General features: G+C 34.1%; 1 protein-coding gene across 2 annotated transcripts in view; it reads left to right on the top strand.

Annotated features, from left to right (window-relative positions):
- TMPRSS11A (transmembrane serine protease 11A) overlaps positions 1–24328 on the top strand; it is a 52131-nt gene that overhangs the window by 1861 nt on the left and 25942 nt on the right. Inside the window, exons 2-3 of one of the 2 annotated variants that reach the window (XM_006916511.1) lie at positions 19541–19662; positions 21499–21617. In XM_006916511.1, coding sequence (XP_006916573.1) covers positions 19541–19662; positions 21499–21617 — 241 coding nt within the window. Of the gene's footprint in view, positions 1–19540; positions 19663–21498; positions 21618–24328 lie in introns of those variants that run through there. The other variant, XM_006916512.1, reaches the window with a different exon arrangement.

The following is a 24328-nucleotide window of genomic DNA, read 5'->3' on the forward strand; positions in this document are numbered from 1 at the left end:
CTGCTCTTACTGTGTTAGTGATATCTTAGGTTTTATATGTTAATTGGTATGACTGAGAGCGTTAATTTTGGGGATATGGGAATGTTCAAAATTTTTTACATATAAATTCATGGTAATTGCTTCTTTGCTTTACACCATTTTGGCTTGTGAAAAATTTCATAAGAATGCTCTACTTCACAGAATGGGGGAAACCTGTACTACGACACCCTATGTTTCATACCAATTCTACAATATGTTCTACAGTCATACTGACCATTCTTACTTCTCTATTAACAAGAAATACAATGTGGAAGCCTTGTCAAAATACATTTTATTCATACCTTTACTGTTTCTGTTATACTGAAAACTCTTCTCTGTGGGTTTAGTGACCCTTTTCTCTACATTTTAGAGATAGTCTTTAGTGTTTGGACTTTGCTATGAATATCCATTTGCATTTGCTTTTAGCAATATTCATACTCCTACTCTTCCCTATAAATTTATTAATTGGGTCAATCGCTCACTTAAAATCTCAATTATTTGAGATTGTCTTTTCCTAGAAGTCTGCATCTCTCTAGCTCATAATTTTGGGCATTACTCAGTAAATGCAAAAATTAAGTTCCTCCTCTTTATTGTCATCCTTTAGAGAAAAAGAGAGTTCTGGGAAAGTCTTGGCAAACATTCAAGTTCTATATTTTAATTTCATTCTGAATACTCATTTTAATCAACTTGTTAATTTGCCAAGTCCATTATCTAATAGAGTAAAAAACTCTACCTTTGGAGTTAAGATCAAAACAGCAAAATAAGACCTTCATGTTTCTTAATGATTACTAAACTTGGTATTAAAGTATCAATTAAATTTTACTGTTTTGTTAGTTTTCAGCAAACTCAGAGCTTATTATGTGCCATATATGTGCTACACTTAATAGCTTGTTTAATTCTCTCAACAATCCTATGATTAGGTACTATTATTATCTCCATTTTATAGATGAAAATATAACTAGCCCTACATCATCACAGGCTACTGAATGGAAGAGTTTAGATTTGAGATAGTTTGGAATCAGAGCTTAACTATTAAGATATTCTGTGTTTTTTTTCTTTTCTTTTTTTTTTTGATAATTTTTTAAGAGAAAATATATTTTGCTTTTTAATTCAAAATTTGAGTAAAAGATTCATAGTGCTATTCACTCAGTATCTCATAAAATTGCAGCAACAATTACATGAGATAACATGTATGTGAACTCCTGACCCAGAGAAGGAATTCGGTATGTGCTAGAGCCCTTCTTTACTCTAGCAACTTCATCGCCTCACATCTCTGGGTAGTTTTTATTATCACTATTTTAAGGTGGGAAAACTGAAATTCAGAGAGGTCTCATAAATTTCTCAAGATACATGTTAAAGAGTTACAAGCAGGGACTGAAGCCAAACTCTTCTGACCCTAAAAGACAGGGTTATATCTCAATAGAAGGAGCCTAGAGAAGATTTGTCCAGGTAGGGGAAGACTTAAAGGAATTTTTTAAAATTGTTATCTCAGAGACAAACTCACTATGTTTTCCTTTACTCTCACACTAGGACCACACTCAGAACACTTCTGGTAACAGCTATGTGGGGGTTTTCCCCCAAGTAATTCTCCAACACCAATTGTCCTACAATTCACGTCAATTCTGACAGTAATTGGAGTTAGCACAAATACCATAGGCGCAGGGCTCAGTCCCCTAAGACAGCCTTTGCTCCATTTCAGATGTCAATTGCAAGTCCAGGCTGTTATCTGCACTTCTGACCAACTGGCTATAAATCAGAAGTACTCACAATTCCCTCCCCAGGTTAGATTAATTTGCTAAAGCAGCTTATAGAATTTAGAACAAAAGTTTACCTACTAGATTACCAGTTTACTACAAAGGATATTAAAGGATATGAATAAAAAGCCAAATGAAGAGATAACATACAGCGGTCCAAAAGAATCCCACATGCAGGAAATTATGTCTTCGTGGAGTTGGGGTGTGCCACCCTCCCAATATATAGACATGTACACCAACCCAGAAGCTCCCTGCATCCCATACTATTGGGATTTCTATGGAGGCTTCACCACATAGGCATGATTTATTATTAATTCAGTCTTCAGTCCCTCTCCCCCTCCCAAAAGACGAGGAGTGGTGGAACTGAATATTCCAAGCTTCGAATAATGGCCTGGGCTTTCTGGTGACTGGCACCCATCCTGAATCCATTCCAGACCCTCACCCCCCCTCCGCCGCCGCCCCGCTCCACAGAGTTACCTCATCAGAACAAAAGACACCCCTGTCACCCAAAAAATCCCAAAGGATTTAGAAACTCTACTTAAGGAATGGGGGTCAAAGACCAAATATTAGAACAAGAGATGCTACTAGTGCTCTTATGACTTAAGAAATTACAAGGGTTTTAGGACCTCTGTGCCAGGAACCAGGGCAGAGACCAATATATACATTGTCTACTAGTTCACAATCATTAACTCTCATTTTTTTACCTTAATAAAAATTTATTTGTATTATTTTGAATATTTACAGAAAAGTAGTTTATAATCCTTTATTATTTTTAATCGCATGGCACAAATTGAGACAAAAGCATTATAGCTTGTACCGAGTTGCATGAGGGATAAAACCCTTTTTTATTTATCCTTGCCTTCCTAAACCCAGCATGATGCCTAAACAGAAAAAAAGCTCAGTAAAACATTGTGGAAAGGAAAAATAGGTGGATGAATGGATGAATAGATAGATAGTTGAATGCAGAGACAGACAGACAAATGAAAGGACAAATAAGGAATAAGAAATGTTATGATAGCTGGTCAATTCTTAGAGTAGGTCGTTAGGACATATTTGTTGTGTGCAAGGCTCTGACTCAAGCATTTAAATACAAACGATTAATTTTGCGTACATGCATATCATCCCAGCCTGGAACTTAACCTCCTACCTGACACTTGTTTTATAAACTTTAATAGGTGGGACTCCACATTGTGCCAAAAACATGTTAGGGCTAAATTGCACATGTGCGCACATGAACACATGCACACCATAACCTTTGGTGCTATCTTTTCTAGTAAAGCAGAACATTCTATGTATAATAAGTTTCTGTTTTGTTACTCAATTCCTTCTTTCCTTTTTAGTATTCCACTTGTAAAACAGCATTTTCATTTTATTGTGTCGCTCTGGGTCACAGTGGAACACTTTTTTTTGTTGATTAATATTGCCTTAAAAATATTCCTGGTATTTCCCACTACCCTACCTATCTAAGCTTCCTCTTGTGGGGCAACTCCAAGATGATACTAAAATCCAAAATGCTACTGGTATCAAAATTACCTACCATAAATACCTTAACATTAAAATTACCATTTTATCAGTATGGTTGATTCCTATCAAAGTGTAATAATAACAACAAAAATAGTGACAATAGCTCACATTTATAGAGTATTTGCTGTGTGTTGATCACTTTCCATGAATTAATGCATTTAACCTTCATATAAGTCCTATGATGTTGATATTAATTTCATTTCGATTTTACAATAGGGAGAACTTAACAAAAAGGGCCAAATGCCTTGCCTCACCTTCTGAAGCTAGCATATAGCAAGGTTAGGACCTGAACTCTGATAGTCTGGCTCCAGAGATTGGGCACTTATCATTAATGCTATACCACTCCCAAGAAGAAGTCAGTTCAGTCCTGTTGCATTAATTAAACATGTGACTCTGATCGATCCCTAATCCAAAGTCTAAGTTCAACACTATTTAAAAAAGGCTTTTCCAGCCATAAGCTAGCACAATAAAACTATATTTTGCTGATATCTGAAGGTGAGAGAGAGTTAAATGCTAGTCATATCTCAGAATACAGCTAGAGAAGGTCTCTTTATACTGAATCAGGAAAGGGACAAGAATCTGACATTAATTGGGTAGGTGCTAGAGGAAAGACAGGGCTGCAAGAACCTGGAATAAATTCAGCCTAGCAGGCCAGATATAATCAGCAGTGAGTAATTGTGTCCTTGTCAGGAGGCGGCAGGGGTGAAAGTATGCCTCTGTGGGGATAAAGTACATGCATGGTGAGTATAAGAAAAGTGTTCTCAATCTCCTTTAGTCCATGTTTTCCTTTTCCACTCTTAAAATCTTCAGTTATGCTTCTTTTTGGCCAGGGTTATGCTTCTTTTTGGCCCAATCTCCATCCCTAGGACAAGGGTGAAGGAATATTTCTAGATAAGCGAAGAAGTAGTCTTGTCTTTTTTTACCATCCTCATTTTCCTTCTCTGAGTCCCTAAATGCAGTTTAGCTGAATCTCTTCATTATTTTCCACAGAAAACTTTCTTTGGTCTAGACTACGATGGTATTTTATTCAATTTTTTACTTCCTCTTTGCCCTACCCCTCACTCCACCCATATCTGGGAGTTGGATACAGAAAATATATCAGAAGTTTTATTTCTTCTTCTTTTTTTAAACCTTCTAACAAGGACACATTCCATGGATCAGCACAATGTTGTAAATACATCCAGAGCCATGTTTTCAAAACTGTGTTCTGTGGAACATCAGAATCCCCTTAAGATATCAGTAGATAACAGTAGTTTTAAAAAAAAAAGTACATCTGGAAAACTTCCATTTCAATCTAACTCAATAAATAGTACTCAAGTATCTACTCAAGAGTCAGATGATATATTACTCACTGGTGTTGAATCAGTAAACAGGATATTTACAAAACCAAAATGGAAATGCTACTCACCTTTACTCCCATTTGAACCCATTAAAGGCTCTATGTCTTCTAGAAGTGAGGATCCTATTTAACTTTATGTAACCCATTTTTGAATGTTGGAAACCTCCATTTCCCCTTCTACCTGGGAATACTTCTCGAGAAATGCCTCAATGCTATATATAACTTATTCATTCTCTTTAAGATCTTGCACATTTAGGGATAAGAGAATACAGGTACACATAACATCTCAAGAAATAAAATATATAGGGAACATGTGGCAGTATAGAAAAAAACAACGTGTCAAATAAAAGTCTTTGAAGTTTACAGACGACCCCAAATATGGTCATCAATTTTCCCAGTATGAGCCAGCTTCACAGACCCTTCTTCTCTTTTCCTCACCTCCAGATGACTTCACCATTCTTATGAGAGCATCTGTGGGGAGGGAGAGAAAGGAATCCTAACTTTCTGAGAATTCATGAAAATTTAAAGGCAGTGGAAAGAAGAAGATATAAAAGCAAAAACAAATACAAGACTTAATCACAACAAAGAGGGTGGCCTCTCTGATCAGTAAAACAATCTCTACCTTCACATCATAAAACTCTTCACTTGCTTTTTATGCTGCTTGAAATTTCACACATGATTCATTTGAGTTAATAGGAAATCTGTTCTGAAAAAGAAAAAAAAAATCATTCTTTAAAGGAAGTTTACATCACGTAGAAAAATGGGCTTCTGAGTCCTAGTGGACAAAGTTAGGTTCTAACTCTACATATTGGCTTCATGAATTGAGCAAGTTATTTGAAATAAAGATAAATAATTCAACTAACAAGAGTATTTGGAGAGTAAATATAACAGTATATCAACAACTACAAAATCATCACACTAAATAGTGGCTCTTGTTTTTATTACTTTTAGTATTAAATGGTTATTCTAAAATAGTTGCAAACCCTTCTTCCTTCTTTCTCACCTCCAGATAACCTCAGCCATTGTTATGGCAGCATCTGTGAAAAGAGAGAGAGGGGAGTCCTAATTTTTTGAGAATTCATGAGAATTTAAAGAGCACCCAGAAAGATATAATTCACGTATCAGAGTGTATTAGGTCATCACAAAAGGTTGCTTTTCTGTAAAAAATGACTGATTTTAGTGGCTCAGAGGAAATGATGATTTTCATTGATGGAAATAGAATTGGCACTTTGGTTCTTATAGTATAAAAGTTTCCTAGTCTGGTGTCCTCCAGGGATGGGCACCAGGCTAGAAAAAAAGAGCAAAGTTTTCTGCACCAAATAGCTCCCAGGAATTTAATGTATTTAGTGCCTTTGTTCAGTTACATTAGGAGTTGAGTAGACTTCTAGGTAGGCCTGGGAAACTAACCAATAATTTCTTTTTAAATCAGATAGTATATTTTAAACTTCAAAAACTGTATATGAAGATTTATGGGAACATAACCTATCTGTAAATTGGCGTTTGTAAAATAATCACATGTATCTACATTTGTAAATGATAATATGTATCTATAAGACAGCAGAAAAATAATCCTGAAATAGGAAAGATTTGGAGCTTGTAGATAAGTCTATAAAGGGCATGTGGTTGACTGGAGTGAGCCAAAGTTGTGTGTTTGGGAAAGGCCTTTCTAGAAAAAAGAAAGATCATGTGAAGTAGGGGATCCATAATGTCTTTTGCAAACTCAAGTCATCTTTGAACTAATATATATAGAGCTTGGTTACTGAGAAAAATAAATATCCCAATCTAATCGTTAACAATTATACTGCTCTATATATTCCTCATGGTATATAGCTTTTGGTTTGCAAGAATGCAGAAAGCGAAGTTGCAAAATTATTCAAATTATCACCATGTTTTCACTGACAACATCTTTGGGAAAATTATGCCATAAATACACTGAATAATCAAGCTTAATAAAGGTGTAATGGATATAATAAATTGAATTTCATGCAGCCTCTATGTTGCATTATTCTGAATAAGTATCATCTGTGCTTGTCCTTTATCTAAAGGAATGCAGAATGACAATTAGGTTATGATGAGGGATTACTTTTAGCTTTCTTCTCATTTTAATTTCCAAGAGTTCACTTTGTATACACCCCCCAAATTATTGCTTCAATAAAATATCTCTTAGTCTTCTAATTGCATGCTTAACATAGAATTCTGTTAATGAAATAGTTCTCCGCCATTCTCACAATAGAGATTTTAAATCTCACATGTTTTTTGACAAGCTATAGATTTCTGTCCATTTTCATTAAAGTAAAAATATTTTAAGTTGTGACTCTAAAATTTTAAGATGGCTCCCAAGATTCCCATCTCTTGATATACACATTCCTTCCCCCAGCTATTCAAAAACTAATCTAGGTACTGAAGTGAAGAGATTTTGCAGATATAACTAAGGTCTCAAATTAGTAAACTTTAAAATGAAGAGATTATCTTGGTGGGCCTAACCTAATCAGGCAACACCTTAAAAAAGAACAAGGCTCTACCTGGAGAGATGCAGAATGTGAAAAAGATCAATTGGAAGAGATATTCACCATTGCTGGCTTTGTCAAATAGAGTACTCCATGTGGCAAGAAGATAGATTTCAAAGTTCATAAATCTCTTTGAGTTGCAGCCTTTCTCCTTTGGTCCATTTTGTGGGGTATTTTTTTTGTTTTTTTTTAATAACTTGGAGACATACTGATAAAATTCTCTGAAGAAATGAATGGTCAACAAATGAAGAATGAATGAGCAAGTGACTAAATTAATATATAAATAATAAATCTATTTAAGAATTAAAATACAATCAATGGAGAGGCGGTCTGGCACTGAGAAAAAAATAGTCTCTCAGGAGTTAGAAGATACAAGTTTGAGATGACTATTATATTGAAAAAGTCACCTAATTATCTCTGGCCCTCAGTTTCCTCAGCTGGAAAGTGTGTTAAGCTATACTAAATAGTTTCTATGTTATCTTAAACTTCTGAATTTAGGTTTAAAGCCATTTAAGAAGCTAAGAAATGTTACTCCCCATGGAGCTTCTGCTTCTAGCTTTCTTAGCTCTTGTTCATCAGAGGACATACTGCCTTTCCACAGCCAGCTGTCTAGATTCATTATAATCAGTCAATGCACATATTGTCAATATTTTCTATACCATATAGAATTCGAGCCTATCAAGTTTCACTGGGTTTATTGGTGAAAATTATTACTTATGCCAAAACTATAACCTTCTTAATTATTTAGGTCCAAACAGATTGTATATTTTATGCTAGCATTTATACACATATATTTTTATATTCAAAAGAAAAATTTTTGTAAATTAATCAATATTTATTAAAAATCTCCTTGGTACAAAGCATTACACTAAATCTTGTGAAGAAAATGTGAAAAATGCTTTCTGCCTCCAAAGAACTTGGCTTATCAACATACATATGAAAAGATAAATTCTAATAAAAGGAATAGATAAAGTTGACTACAATGGCAAATTGTAAAGAAGAAGCACTAAAAAATGAGTTAGATGACCTGGGCTATTTTAAGCTGCTCGACTCTAACAATTAAGGTATTCCCTCTCTCAGCCTATGTTACTTTCTATGTAAGGTTGGTATAACAGCTGCCTTTCATGGATTTATAAAACTCCTACTCTGTGCAAAGCATTAGGTCTTAATGATAAAAAGATGAACAAGACTAGTCCACCCCATTGAGTTCACAGTTAAGTATAGATAAAAATACACGCAAAAAATATATATTTGATACAATGGGATTAGGACTATTGTTAATCATAAGGTGCTACAGAAAAAGCAGAGTTACTTTTCCCTCCTAAATTGTGGAAATTTCTTCTAATCCTGATAGTATGCAATGTAATATATATGACATTACTTTTGAGTATTATTGCCAAACGAATTTAACCAAAATCTAATCAAGTCTTTAGATCTAAATTTAAGCTTATAGGAAATGATGGGAATAGAAGAACAAGTTAAATGATATCACAAGAAAGCATCAGACAAGTCCAGAAGATGGGACATTTTAAGGGACAATGGATTTGATCTCTTCAACTAGTCAATGTCATTACAAACTCAAAAGGTTGCAGGGCTCTTTTAGATTAAAAGAGATTTAAAAGGCATAATACCTAAGGTATGGTGTGGTCCTTGATTATGTCCTGGTTTGTAGAAACCATCTGTAAATATAATAGAGACAATAGAGGAAATTTGAAGATAGATTGGGTGTTAGAAGATATTGGAGAAATGTTAATTTTTTAGAAGTGTTACAATGTTGTGGTTATGTTGAAAAATCTTAATTGTTTATAATAATGATTTGGTGAAAGGTTATGATATCTTACCTCACATTAAAATACAGTAGCAAACATGAATGAAGTAAAATGTTAACAGCATGATTGTTAAAAGCAAAAATATTACCTATTGATAAAATGACGTGATAAATATAGAGGTGTTTTATAATGCCATTCTTTCTAAATTTCTATGTTTCTTAAAATATTCACAATAGAGTTAAAAATAAAAGTTGAGTCAATGAGATAATAGATTTGAAGTCACTTTGTAAACTCTAAAAAAATAGATGGATAAAAGAGATTTTTTAAAGTGTTTCAGAAAGACAGAATGGTCCTTTTTCAAGTATGTGTGTTACTTTGGACAACACTGTGAAGAGAAGTCAGGACTGGCCACCACAAAGAGACATGAAATGCTGCTAAAAATAAAATTCAATATCATGGACTCCCAGAGCCTGATTTTTTTTAATTAAATTTATTGAGATGACATTGGATAATAAAATTATATAGGTTTCAAGTATACAATTCAATAATACATCATACGTATATCGCATTATGTGCTCATTGCATTATGTGCTCACCACCCAAATTCAAATCTCCTTCTGTCACCATATATTTGACTTTCTTTACACTTGTCTATCTCTCTCCATTCCCCTTTCTCTCTGATAACCACTAAACTGTCATCTGTGTCTATGAGTTTTTGTTTGTTTTGTTCATTTGTTGTTTTAAATTTTATATCCCACATTTGAGTGAAATCATATGGTTTTCAACTTTTTCTGTCTGACTTATTTCACTTAGCACGATAATCTCAAGATCCATCCATGTTGTTGCAAATGGCAATATTTCATCTTACGGCTAATATTCCATTGTATAAACATACCATAGCTTTTTTATTTAATCATCTATCGAAGGACACTTCAGTTATTTCCATGTCTTGATCACTATGAATATTGCTGTAATGAATATTGAGGTACATATATCTTTAGGAATAAATGTTTTCAAATTTGAGGGGTAGATACCCATAAGAGGGATTGCTATGATATATGGTAATTCTATTTTTAAAATTTTGGGAAGCCTTCATACTGTTTTGCATAGGGGCTATATCAACTTACATTCCCACAAGCAGTGTTCTTTTTTTCTCTATAACTTTTCTTGTTATTACTTTTGTTAATGCTAGCCATTCTAACAGGTTTGAAATGGTATCTTATTGTGGTTTTGATTTACATTTCCCTAGTAGCTAGTGAAGCTGAGCATCTTTTCATATGTCTGTTGGCAATTTGTATGTCTTCTTGGGAGAAGTGTCTGTTCAGATCCACTGTCCATCTTTTAATTGGATTTTTTTGTTTCATTGTTGAGTTGTATGAGTTCTTTACATATTTGGATATTAGCCTCTTATAGAAGGTGTCGTTTGCAAAATCTTCTCCCATTCAGTTGGTTGCTTCTTTGTTTTGTTGATGGCTTCTTTTGATGTGCAGAAGCATTTTAGTTTGATATAGTCCCATTCATTTATTTTTGCTTTTACTGCTCTCGCCTTTGAGATCAAATTCATAAAATCCTCTCTAAAACCAAGGTACATGAATTTAGTACCTATGTTTACTTGTATGTGATTTATCATTTCAGGTCTTATATTTAAATACTTGAACCAATTTTAGTTAATTTTGGTATATGGTGACAGGTAGTAGTGTAGTTTCATTCTTTTGCTTGTGGCTTTTCAATTTTCCCATTACCATTTATTGAAGAGGCTTTTTTTCTCTACTGTATGTTTTTGGCTCCTTTGTCAAAAATTATTTACCCATATATATGTGGGTTTATTTCTGAGCTCTCAATTCTGATCCATTGGTCTGTGTGTCTGTTTTGCCTAGACTCACTAAGAAAAAAAAAGAAAAGACATAAACAAAATCAGAAATGAAAGAGAAATTATGACATATATCACAGATATACAAAGAATCATAAAAAATACTGTGAAAGACTATATGCCACAAAATTCAATGACCTAGAAGAAATGGACAAGTTCCTAGAAATATACAACCTTCCTAGACTGAATCACAAAGAACTAGAAAATCTAATTAGATTGACCAACAGTAAGGAAATAAAAACAATCATAAAAAACTTCCCAGAGTTTGTTTCAAGATGGTAGGGTAGGTAAATACTGCATGCCTCCTCCCATGACTGCATTAAAATTAGAACTCAAGTTTTACAGCCACCTTGGAAAACAATCTGAAGACTAACTGAACAGAACTCCTATAACCAGGGATATGAAGAAGAGACCACATTGAAACTGGTAGGAGAGGCAGAGACTTGAAACAGGCTGGTCCCACACCCACATGTGATGATTGAGCTTCAGGAGGAATATCTTGAATGCGGAGAACCCTTCCCATCCCGCGGGGCAAGAAGCCTCAGGCTAATACCAGGGATTCCCAGCCCAGGATTCCAATATCAGGAAGAGGACTCCCTACAAAATCTGGCTGTGAAAGTCAGAAAGGATCCTGGCCACCTGGGCAAAACAGAAGGCAACTAGAAATCCAAATGTCCCCTTAAAGGGCTGGTATACAAATTCACTTCCTCACAGGCACTCACTTTAGGCTCTGGGTAGAGGGACAGAGGCTTGGGAGGTGCCAGAGAGTGCACGGGGAGAGAGTGAGTTGTGGGCTTCAGGATGAGGGATGGAGGTCCAGCCACCATTGTTGAGCCCTCCTCCTGTGCAGCCTGCAGGCAAGTACCATCTTGCTTGTATTCAATCCTGCCTCAACATGGCCAAAACTGAATCTGCATTGGCCTGATGAGATCTGCTCGCTCCATTCTGGTGACTTCCTAAGACCCTAGCCCACCCAATTTACAAATTGCCCGGTTGCAATTTAGAGCAGTTACTGAGCAACCAGCCCCAGCCCTAGCTGCAGTATTTCTGAAACAAATCGCAGGGGTCTGAGGGCCCAAGGCAGGCAGCAGCTGGCCTCAGTGTGAGCTGAGACTTTTGTAAGTGGCCACAGGCTCAGCACTGGCAACAAATTTGAATCTGCACCAACCTGGGGAACACCACTTGCCCCACCCTGGTGTTTCCCTGTGATCCCACCTCATCCAACTCCGGCACACTGAGGCTCATTCAGTTGATGAGTTTTATAGGCAGCCAGCAGGCAGCCTCAGGCTTGGGGGTGCTCTAGGCCTTTTGCTAAGCTGCCCCAGTCCTAGTACTGGTGGCAGTCATCCTCAGATTGTCACATGGCCTCTCCCATATACCTCAAGAACCAGGTCAGACAGTGACCAAACATGAATTGTTTTATAGCTCCTACCAGGTAGCCTCATACCAGTCAAAGAAAGCAGCTGACCTTGGCCTGCATGAGAGCCCCTCTCAAGGGGGTCCAGAACCAACACAGCTAGAAGCTGACTTTAGATCTCAACAGAGCACCAGCTGATTAGCTCCACAAGTGGCACATCCAAAGGGCTGTCTCTATAGAAACACAAAACTGGCAGGGCTAACCCCACTCCATGGAATTAGCCCATACCCAGGAGCTCATACATTGTGGATGTGACCAATCCTCACAGTCAGCCAGAGAGTCAATACCACTCACTGAAGTACCAACAACAATCAAGGCTTAGCTATAACAGGAGGGCACAAACAACCACACAAAGTGTTTCACTCCTGAAACACCCAGTGCAGATGATCAAGGAGACTGTGCCCCTGGGCCAAACAGGACACCTTCTGTATAAGGCCACCCAGCAAAGACTGGGAGACATGGCAGGTCTACCATACATATATAATACATAGAAACAAACACAGAGAGGCAGCTAAAACATGAAAACAAACAAACAAAAAACATGTCCCAAATGAAAGAATAAGAGAAAACTTCAGAAAAATAAATAAATGAAATGGAGGAAAGAAACCTATCAGATAGAGTTCAAAACTCTGGTTATAAGGATGCTCAATGAACTTAGGAAAAGAACAGATAAGCACAGTGAGAACTTCAACAAAGAGATAGTAAGCATTAAAAAAAAAACCATAGAAACCATTAAAAAAAGTCAGAAATGAAGACTGCAATAACTGAAGTGAAGAATACACTAGACATTATGAACAATAGATAGGATGTAGCAGAGAATCAAATCAGTTATTTGAAAGACAAGTCAGCAAAACACCCAATGAGAACAACAAAAAGAAAAAAAGGAATCAAAGAAAAAATGAGGATAGTTTAAGAGACCTCTGGGAAAACATTAAGCTTAGGAGTACCCGGAGTACCAGAAGGAGAAGAAATAAAGCAAGAGATTGAGAACATATTTGAGGAAATAATGACTGAAAACTTCCCTAACATGGTGAAGGAAATAGACATACAAGCATACAAGTCCAGGAGGCACAGAGAGTCCCAAACCAGATGAACCAAATAGACTCACATCAAGACACATCATAATTAAAATGCCAAAGATTAATTACCAAGAGAGAATCCTAAAAGCAGCAAGAGAGAGACAGCTAGTTACCTAAAAGTGTACTCCCTTAAGAATGTCAAAGTTTCCAACAGAAACTTTGCAGGTTAAAAGGGATTGACATAAAATTTTCAAAGTGATAAAAAGAAAAGACCTACAACCAAGACTACTCTGCCCAGCAAGGCTATCAATTAAAATCGAAGATGAGATAAATACCTTCCCAGACAAGCAAAAGCTAAAGAAATTCACCACCACCGAACCAGTATTACAAGAAATGTTGAAAGGTCTTCTTTAAGAAAAAGAAGGTGAAGGGAAAAAAAGAACATTAATATGAATAATAAAATGGCAATAACTATGTACCTATCAGTAATCACTTTACATATAAATGGATTAAGTGCTCCAATCCAAAGACATAGGGTAGCCAAATGGATAAGAAAATAAGACCCATACATACACCATATATAAGAGATCCACTTCAGGTTGAAAGACACACAAAGATTTAAAGTAAAAAGATGGAAAAGGATATTTCATGCAAATGGAAATAAAAAAAAAAAAGGCTAGAGTAACAATATTTACATCAGACAAAATAGACTTTAAAACAAAGGTTGTACATTTGTGACAACATGGATGGGCCTCGAGATTAATTATGCTTAGCGAAATAAGCCAGACAGAAAAAGTTGAAAATCACATGATATCACTTATATGTGAGATATAAACCTAAAAGCAACAAACAAACCAGACAAAAAAACAGAGACTCATGGACATGGAATATAAACTGATGGTTACCAGAGGGTCGGGGGTGGAGGAGGTGGGGGAAGATAGGGTAGAGAGGGTCAAATATGTGGTGACAGAAAGAAATCTAACTATGGGAGGTGAACACACAGTGTAAATATAAAAGTGTACAGCTGAAATTTATTGAATTTCAATAACCAATGGCACCATAAAAAATATAAATAAATAAATTTAAAAAAAAACATGTTGAATCATGTAATAAAAAAAAGCTGTAATAAGAGACAAAGAAGGACTTTACATAGTGATAAAGGAATCAATCCAACAAGAGGATATAACCTTAATAAACATTTATGCACCTAATATAGGAGCACCTAAATATATAAAGCAAATATAAATTGACATAAGGAAAGATATTGACAGTAATGTAGTCATAGTAGGGAACTTCTATAGCCCATTGACACCATTGGACAAATCTTTCAGACAGAAAATTAACAAGGAGACTTAAATGACATACTAGAGCAGATGGATTTACTTAATATTTTTAGAGGATTTTACTACAGAGCAGCAGAATATATATTCTTCTTAATCGTACATGGAACATTTTCCAAGATAGCCCACATCTTAGGCTACAAAACAAATCTCAGTAAGTTTAAGAAGACTGAAATCATATCAAACATCTTCTCTGATCACAATGGTATGAAACTAGAAATCAATTACAAGAAAAAACTGAAAAATACACAAACACATGGAGTCTAACTAACACGCCACTAAACAATGAATGGATTAACAATGAGATCAAGGAAGAAATCAAAAAACACCTGAGACAAAAGAAAATAAAAACACAATGAACCAAAAATCCATGGGACACCAAAAAAAAAAAAGTCCTAGGAGGGAAATTCACAGCAATACAGGCCTACCTCAAGAAACAAGAAAAATCTCAAATAAACAATCTACTTTTACATTTAAAAGTACTAGAAAAATAACAACAAATAAAACCTAAAGTAGGTAGAAGGAAATAATAAAAATAAGAGTGAAAATAAATTTAAAAGACTAAAAAAACACAAAAGGTAAATAAAACCAAGAGCTAGTTCTTTGAAAAATAAACAAAGATTGATAAACCTCCATCAGACTCATCAAGAAAAAAGAGAGAGGACCCAAATAAATAAAAACAGAAATAAAAGAGAAGTAACAAGTGACTTCACAGAAATACAAAGGATTATAAGAAAACATTATGAGCGATTATATGCTAACAAATTGGACAATATGAAAGAAATGAATATATTCCTAGAAACATACAATTTTCCAAGACTGGGTCAATAAGAAACAGAAAATTAGGACTGACCAACTATTACTAATGAAATTAAATCGGTAATCAAAAAACTTCCAAAAAACTAAAGTCCTGGACCAAATGACTTCACAAGTAAATTATACCAATCGTTCAAAGAAGAATTAACATCTCTTCTTCTTGAACTATTCCAAAAAATTTAAGAGGAGGAAAGGCTCTCAAATTCATTCTATGAGGCCACCATTACCCTGATTCCAAAAACAGACAAATACATCACAAAAAAATTATAGGCCAATATACCTGATGAAAATAAATACAAAAATTCTAAACAAAGTATTAGCAAGAATTCAGCAATACATTAAAAAGATCATACACACCATGATTGATGGATTTATTCCTGGGATGCAAGTTTGGTTAAATATCCTCAAATCAATTAATGTGATATGCCACAGTAACAAATTGAAAAATAAAAATCGTATGCATTTAACAAAATCCAGCATCCATTGATGATAAAAATTCTTAGCAAAGTGAAAATAAAGAGAAGATACCTCAACATAATAAAGGCCATATATGGCAAACCCACAGCTAACATCATACTCAATGGGGAAAAGTTAAAAGTGTTTTCCTTAAGACCAGAAACAAGACAAAGATGTCCACTTTCACCACTTTTATTCAATATAGTATTGGAAGTCTTAGCTACAGCAATCAGACAAGAAAAATAAATAAAAGACATGTAAATTGGAAAGGAAGATGCAAAACTGTCATTTGAAGAAGATATGATACTATATAGAAAGAATCCTAAAGAGTTCATTAAAAACTGTTAGAACTGATTAATGAATTCAGTAAAGTAGCAGAATACAATTTAATATTCAGAAATGGTTATATTTCTATACACCAATAATGAATTGTCAGTAATTAAGAGAAATTAAGTAAACAATCCCATTTACAATTGCATTCCAAAAAAATATTTAGGAATAAATTTAACCAAAAAAATAAAAGACCTGTACTCAAAAAATTATGTCTTAGAAGAAAGAAATTGTAGAAGACATAAATAAATGGAAAAATATATCATGCTCATGGGTAGGTAGAATCGACATGGTTAAAATGGCCATAGTACTCAATCTATAGATTCAATGCAATCTCTATCAAAATGCAAATGATATTCTTAACAAACCTAGAATAAATAATCCTAAAATGTATATGGAGCCATAAAAGACCCTGAACAGCCATGGCAAAGTTGGAAGTATCGCAATACCTGATATTGAACTATACTACAAGGTTATCGTAATTTAAACAGCATGGTGCTGGCATAAAAATAGATAAACAGATCAATGGGACAGAATAGAGAATCCAGAAATAAACCCACATCTATATGGTCATTTAATCTATGACAAAAAGGCAAGAATACACAATGGAGTAAAGATGGTCTTTTAAATAAATGGTGTTAGGAAAATTGGACAGATGCATGAAAAAAATGAAACTGAACCACCTTTTTACATTATACACAGAATAAACTCAAAATAACTGAAAGACTTAAAGGCAAGACCTGAAATCATAAAACTCCTAAAAGAAAACATAGGTAGCAAACTCTGATATTGCTCTTAGTAATATTTTTTTTCTGATATAACTCCTCAGGCAAGAGAAACAAAAAATAAAAATAAACGAATGGGAGTACATCGAACTAAAGAGTTTTTGCACAGGGAAGGAAACCATCAACAAAATGAAAAAGCGATCCACTGAATGATGAAGATATTTGCCAATGATACATCTAATAAGGGGTTAATATCCAAAATTTATAAAGCTTTCATACAACTCAACGCCAAAAAAACAAACAATCCAATTAACAAATGGGCAAAGGACCTGAATATGCATTTCTCTAAAGAAGACATACAGATGACCAATAGACATATGAAAAGATCCTCAATATCACTAACCATCAGAGAAATGCAAATTAAAACCACAATGAGATATAACCTTGCAACTGTGAGATTGGCTATCATCAATAAATCAGAGGATGTGAAGAAAAGGGAAGCTTTGTGCACTGTTGGTGAGACTGCGAATTGGTGCAGTCATTATGGAAAACAGTAGAGATTCCTCAAAAAAATAAAACTAGAACTACCTTATGACACAGCAATTGCACTTTTGAGTATTTATCTGAAGAAAACCAAAGCACTAATTCAAAAAGATATAGGCACCCCTATGTTCACTGCAGCATTATTGACAGTAACCAAAATATGAAAACAACCTAAATGTCCATCAATAGATGATTGAATAAAGAAGTTGTGGTACGTATATACAATGGAAAATATGCAGCCATAAAAATATGAAATCTTACAATTCTCACCATTATGGATGGACCTAGAGGGTATTATGTTAAGTGAAATAAGTCAGACAGAGAAAGACAAATATCATATGATTTCATTTATACGTGGAATCTAAAAAAATAAAGTTAATGAACAAATGACAAAAATATAGATACAGAGAACAAACTGGTGATTGTCAGAAGGGAGGGAAGGTTTAGGGGGCTGAGCAAAATAGGTGAAGGAATTAGGTAGTACAAACTGGTAGTCATGAAATAGTCACAGGGATGTACAGCATAGGGAATATCATCAATAATATTGTAATAATTATGTATAGTGCCAGGTGGTATTAGACTAATCAGGGGAATTGCTTTATACATTATGTAAATGTCTATGTTGTATACCTGAAACTAATATAAAGTAATATTGAATGTTGATTCTAACTGGAAAATAAAAACAAAAAGAAAAAAATGTCCCAAAAAATAAAAGTCCAAGACCAGATGGTTTCATTAGTGAATTCTACCAAACTCTTTCTCAAACTCTTCCAAACAATTGAAGAAAAGGCAATACTTCTTAACTCATTCTATGAGGTCAACATTACCCTGATAGCAAAACCTGATAAGGATAATACAAAAAAAAATACTATAGATCCTTATCTCTGATGAATACAGATTCAAAAATCCTAAACAAAATACTAGCAAATTGAACACAATATATTAAAAAGATTATACATCACAATCAAGGGGGGTTCATTCCAGGAGCACAAGGATGGTTCAACATATGCAAACGATGTGATACACCACAGAAACAAAATAATGGATAAAAATCATATCATATCAATAGATGCAGAAAAAGCATTTGATAAGATCAGCATCAATTTGTGATTAAAACACTTAATAAAATGGATATAGAAAGAAAATACCTCAACATAATAAAGGTCATATATAAGAAACCCTCAGCTAATATACTTGTTGGTGAAAAACTGAAAGCTTTTCCTCTAAGATCAGGAACAAAACAAAAATGCCCACTTTTACCACTCTTATTCAGTATAGTATTGCAAGTCCTAACTATAGCAATCAGGCAAGAGAAAGAAATAAAAAGCATCCAAAATAAGAATGAAAAAGTCAAATTGTCATTTTTTGCAGACAACATTAATTTTTATATAGAAAACCCTAAAGACTCTACTAAAAAACTATTAGAAACATGAAACAAATACAGTAATATTGGAGGATACAAAATCAATTTACAAAAATTTATTGTATTCCATATACTAACAATGAAATTTTATAAAAAGAAATGAAAAAAAGAATTCCTTTTGCAATTGCAACAAAAGAATAAAACACTTAGGAATAAACTTAACAAAAGATGTGAAGGATCTAAAGACTGAAAACTACAAGATATTATTAAAGGAAATTGAAGGAGATACAAAAAATGGAAAGCTATTTTGTGTTCGCAGATTGGAAGAATCAACATAGTTGGCCATATTACCCAAAGCTATACACAAATTTAATGCAAACCTCATCAAAATTCCAATGGTATTTTTTAAAGATATAAAACAAAAAATTCATTAGATTTGTATGGAATCACAAAAGACCTGGAATAGCCAAAGTAATCCCGAGTAAAAAGAACAAGCCTGGCGGTATCACACTGCCTGACTTCATATTATACTACAAAGCAACAATAATCAAAACAGCATGGTATTGGCAGAAAAATAGATCTTAAATTTTTAACACCTCCCCTCACACAAAATGACCTTGACCAAAATTGAAGACAAATGTCTTCTCACTGAGAAAGGTAGGCTAAAGCAACTTGCACTTAGCTAAGGAGAACCAGAAAGCCTGTAATCATAACAACATAACAGTAACTGGAGAGTTTTTCCTTTTGCAGAACAGTAAGATTTGGCACCCAGAGCAGAGATTTGAAACCATGGATGATCGTACTTCTCACTGTGTTATTGCTGATGGTGGTGGCAGTGTCCATTGGTCTTCTGATTCACTTCTTACTCCCTGGTAGGTAAAATTACGGATTTCACTCAATTCGATTTCATTTTTCTATAAAGCTTCATTTGCACATATGTAATATAATTTCACCCAAAAAGTATTTGTATTTTTACCTGTAAATGTCCACATTCAGAATATTTTCTTATTTATTCAATCATTCCATCCACAAATAATTACTAAATGCCTATTATATGCAAGTACTTTTCTGAGTACTCAAGATATAGCATTAAGCAAAGCAGACCAATTTTCTATCTCCTTAAAGCTCACAATCTATTATTCTTTTGAGAGTCTATAAAAAAAGATTAATAAAAGTAATTATCTGAAATTTCCAAGTAATCATAATAACTCTAATCATTCATTGTATATTCAAGTGAAAAACTATGATAAATTGGTTATTAAATTAGTTATTCAAATTGGCTCTTTTACTCATCATTTTTCTGTCTACCAATATTTCAGGGGCAAAACAAAAGCACATGTCAAATGAAATAATGAATTTTGAAATGGTTAGTAAACTATAAATATGACACAATGTTGTTACTTATTTTTAGAGAAAAAAATTTCACTTTCCAAAACAACATTGAGGGATTTTTGTATTGCCTGGTATAGTTATAATTACACGAATAATGCATTTCAGAATTCTCTCCTTGTATATTGCATCTTTCTCTGCACAGAGTACAAACCGTTTATATTTTTGACAAATCTCCACAATGTCACTCTGACACAGATGTATGTAATAAAGTATCTAGTCCAAATTGCTTACTTGAATGGTCTTACTTGTGGTCACCTTCCTCAGACTTGATGAGGGAGTGAAGACTCTATTAGGAGCTTTAAAGGGCTTAAGAATATAGTTCTGGGGCCCCACCTGTAGTTTATGTCAATGGCAAAAGATTCTCAGGTCAATTAATTTAATTGCACTAATTTTATGAGTAAAAAGATAAAAGTATAGATGATATAGATAAATATCAGGGGTCAAAAAAAGCATTACATAGTCCAGAGATGTCCCACTTAGGAGATATACCATCCTGAGATCCATTTTTCTTTCCTAGGTCCATAGCTGGGAAACCCTCATTGTGTCCTTCTTGAGCTATTCTCCCCGAGGAGAGTGGTTGTTTAGTGGTTGCTCTATTCTCTACCTTGAACTCTTTGTAGCTTTCCTGCCCCTTCCACTCCCAGATTTTACTCCTAAGATTACCAAATTCCTCAGGTATCTCCACTGCTCTCTGTTTTCCTTCCCTTCCTAATAGCCAAGCAGAGATTTGATTGATTCATTCTGGTTACACACTCCAAACTCACCTCCAACCTCAGTTTTTTTCCCCTACCTTTCTTTTCATGTATTTCTTAATGTGCCTAGCTCTCACATTACAAATCAAAATTTATAAGGGTGTTTGTTCATTTACCTATACTTCCAATAGAGTATAAGATGGTATACATTTATACTCAGCAAGGGGCGATACGGTAATTAAATGTTCCAGTGCTAGAGTCAGAATGTCTGGGTTTAAAACTTTGAAGGGCCACTTACTAGTATTCATAGAGCAAATTAATTAATGCCTCTATGTTTCACTTTCTTCACCAGTGAAGTGGAGGTGATGTTAATCTTAGAGCGCTGGAGTGAAGAATTAATACATATAAACTGCCAAGAACAGCATTTGGCATCTAGTACGTATTCAATAAATATCAGCTACTGTTATTAACATAAAAAGTTAATCATTATTTTAATATACTTTTTATGAAACAAAATTAGAAAGAATCTCAGCAATATATTCGAGACTTTACAGCCTCATTTGAGTTGAATCCTAAAATCTATGCCCAAAGCACTTAATTTACTACTTTCTCTTTTCATCACAGGCCAGAATATAGAGTATTATCATGGCACCTTTAAAATTTCAGATGTGCGAATCAATAGTAATTCTGGACAAAATAGTACATACCAACTTGAGGACCTACGAGAGATGAGCGAAAACTTGGTAAGTCAGATAAAATTCTTTCTATCATAGAATAATATAGGTAGAAAGAATTTTATGGATCATTTCTTTAATATTTTCAAAACATGATTTTCAGACCACCTGCATCAGAATGATCTTGCAGATTCCTAGCTCTCCTTCCATACTTACAGAATCAATGTCTGATGGGATAGAGAGGTGAGGATAGGGGAGCAAGGCAATCAACATGCCTAACAGGTGATTCTGATAAACCACTCTTTCTAACTCAACCACTTCATTTAAAGGTGAGAGAACCGAGCTCAAGGTATCTTAGCCCCTCGCTCCCTCTATTCCACCACAATATTACCCAAATGGAAAAAGCTTAACCACACCAGAAGTGGTTATTTGTAAGATCACATGCTTTCTTTGAAAGACCATAGTTTAAAATTTAAAATATTTTTAAATATACGAGAAAAGGAAAGACAATTATAAATGTTTTATCTTGCAAACACAGTAACAAAGTTAAAATACCCATTTAAATGAAATGCTAACAATTTTTTTAAAACTAAAATAAAGGATTGCACACAAAGGAAAAGAAGTAAACTCAGCTGTCTAACAATTCTGCTCAAGATACCTGTGAACTCTATTTCAAATAATAAGTTCAAGTTAACTTTTCTTATATGAAAATACAGAAGCACAGTTATTTTAAAGGGGTGAAAATGACAGGTTTATTAGTTTATTTTAGTCAAAGAAACTTTTTTCCCCAAAAAACATTTATTTTCTCCCTCAAGTCAATTTTTATTTTTCCATATCACATCTGATCTTTGTCCTAGGCATACTCAATTACAACATACTTATAATAATAAATATGGAGATAGAGTTTATAATATATATTTTCAATTTTCATTAAATCATGCACCCTTTTTCTATCTTGAGGTCTTATCCCCCAGAATCAATAATTCACATTTATAGATTGATATACATCCTTACACTCATTTATATTCAAAGAAGAAAATAGAATTTGCAATCATTTCTTGAGAAATGTTTGATAAAATCTAGATATATACCCCAATACTTCCTTTATTCATCTAATCCTGAGTGACTTAATATAATCTCAATTAAAAAATTATTATGTCTTAGTTAAAAAGATATACAAGTTTTTCGAATAACAGAAAATGTTATAATTTACTGGGAGTTTAAAATCTGTTTTATGTTTTCTGCTTGTTGTTATTGTTGTTGTTTTAGGCTAAGACATTGTCTTTACCGAAGTGAATGGACAGGAATGCAATAGGTCTTTTAAAAGGAAATGAAAGAAATGCTAAAGTGCATCCATAGCAGAAACTGTATTTAAAAGTGGACTTTTAAGTTTCAGTAAAACATGCATTTCTAGGAATGAAAGAACCTCAGATGCAAAGGCTACGTTAGGTAATGATATATTATCATCATAATACATGCAAGGGTCTTTTCTAATTGTTAATATTTATTCTTTATTTTCGTAACACATTCCAGTTTATCTCCCCCTGTAGCTACCATTCCATATTTCATCTGTATTCTGCTTATATTCATTTTGCAAAAATATATTTTGTTGTTTAGTGTGAACATGCTTTTAATTATTCTATGTGTTATAAATTCTATTTTATGTGTTATAAACAACAGAAATCTATTTCTCATCGTTCTGGAGGCTGGAAGTCTGAGATAAGGCTACCAGGCTCTGGAGAGAGCCCCCTTTTGTGTTGCAGACCACAGACTTCTTGGTGTAGCCTCACATGGTGGAGAGCAAGGAGCTAAGGAGCTCTCTGAGTCTCTTTTATAAAGGCATCAATCCCATTCATGACCTAATCACCTCCCAAAAACTCGACCTCCTAATACCATGACATTGGGGGTTAGGATTTCAACATGTGAGTTTGAGGAGAAACAAATATTCAATCATTGAATCATTTTTTGCTTTATACTTTTTTTACTCAGATCTGTTAAAATTTTCATTGCTAAATGCACATCTAATTAATTGCTCTTAACTGCTACATGATGACTCATAGTGTATACCTACCATGTTTTACCTCTTGCTCATTATTCCAAGAAATGCTGCACTAAGCAGCCTTCTACTTATCCCCTTAGGAATCCATGCAAGTTCTCCTGGAAACAGAATTACTGGGTCATTGGGTGTGCATACACTTAATTTGACTAACTGGTGCTGGACTGACCTTCAGAATGGCTGAATCAATGTGCACTCCCATCTGCAGTGCCTGAGGGATCCCTATGTCCCCACATCTTTGCTAAGACCTGATATTATTTGGCTTTTTAATTTATTCCAGTCATTCTGTTGTATCTTCTTCATGATTTAATTTGCATTTTTCTAATTACTAATGAGTTCGTGTATCATTATCTACACTTGTTAGCCTTTTGAGCTTTCATGTCTATAAATTGCCTGTATCTATCCTTTGCCCGTTTTTCTGTTAGGGTTGTTTTGTTTTATTAGTACTGCTTTGCAGGAGTTCCTTATATTTTCTAGATATGAACAGTTTGTTGTAGAGATTGTACTTATTCATTTTGTCTTCTATTAATTTGGACCATGTCCTTCATGAAACAAAAATTCCTCATTTTGAAATAATATATTCATCAAGTTTCTTTGCTCTATGGTCATGTTTTTAAAGAAGGAAGTCCAAGTCCATAGTAAAATATTCTACTATATTGTTTTCTATTAACTTTATAGTTTTACCTTTTACTTGAAGTCTTTAATGTATCTGGAGTCCACCTTT

Source organism: Pteropus alecto, unplaced genomic scaffold, assembly GCF_000325575.1.
Source record: "Pteropus alecto unplaced genomic scaffold, ASM32557v1 scaffold46, whole genome shotgun sequence".
Taxonomy (NCBI): Eukaryota; Metazoa; Chordata; class Mammalia; order Chiroptera; family Pteropodidae; genus Pteropus; species Pteropus alecto.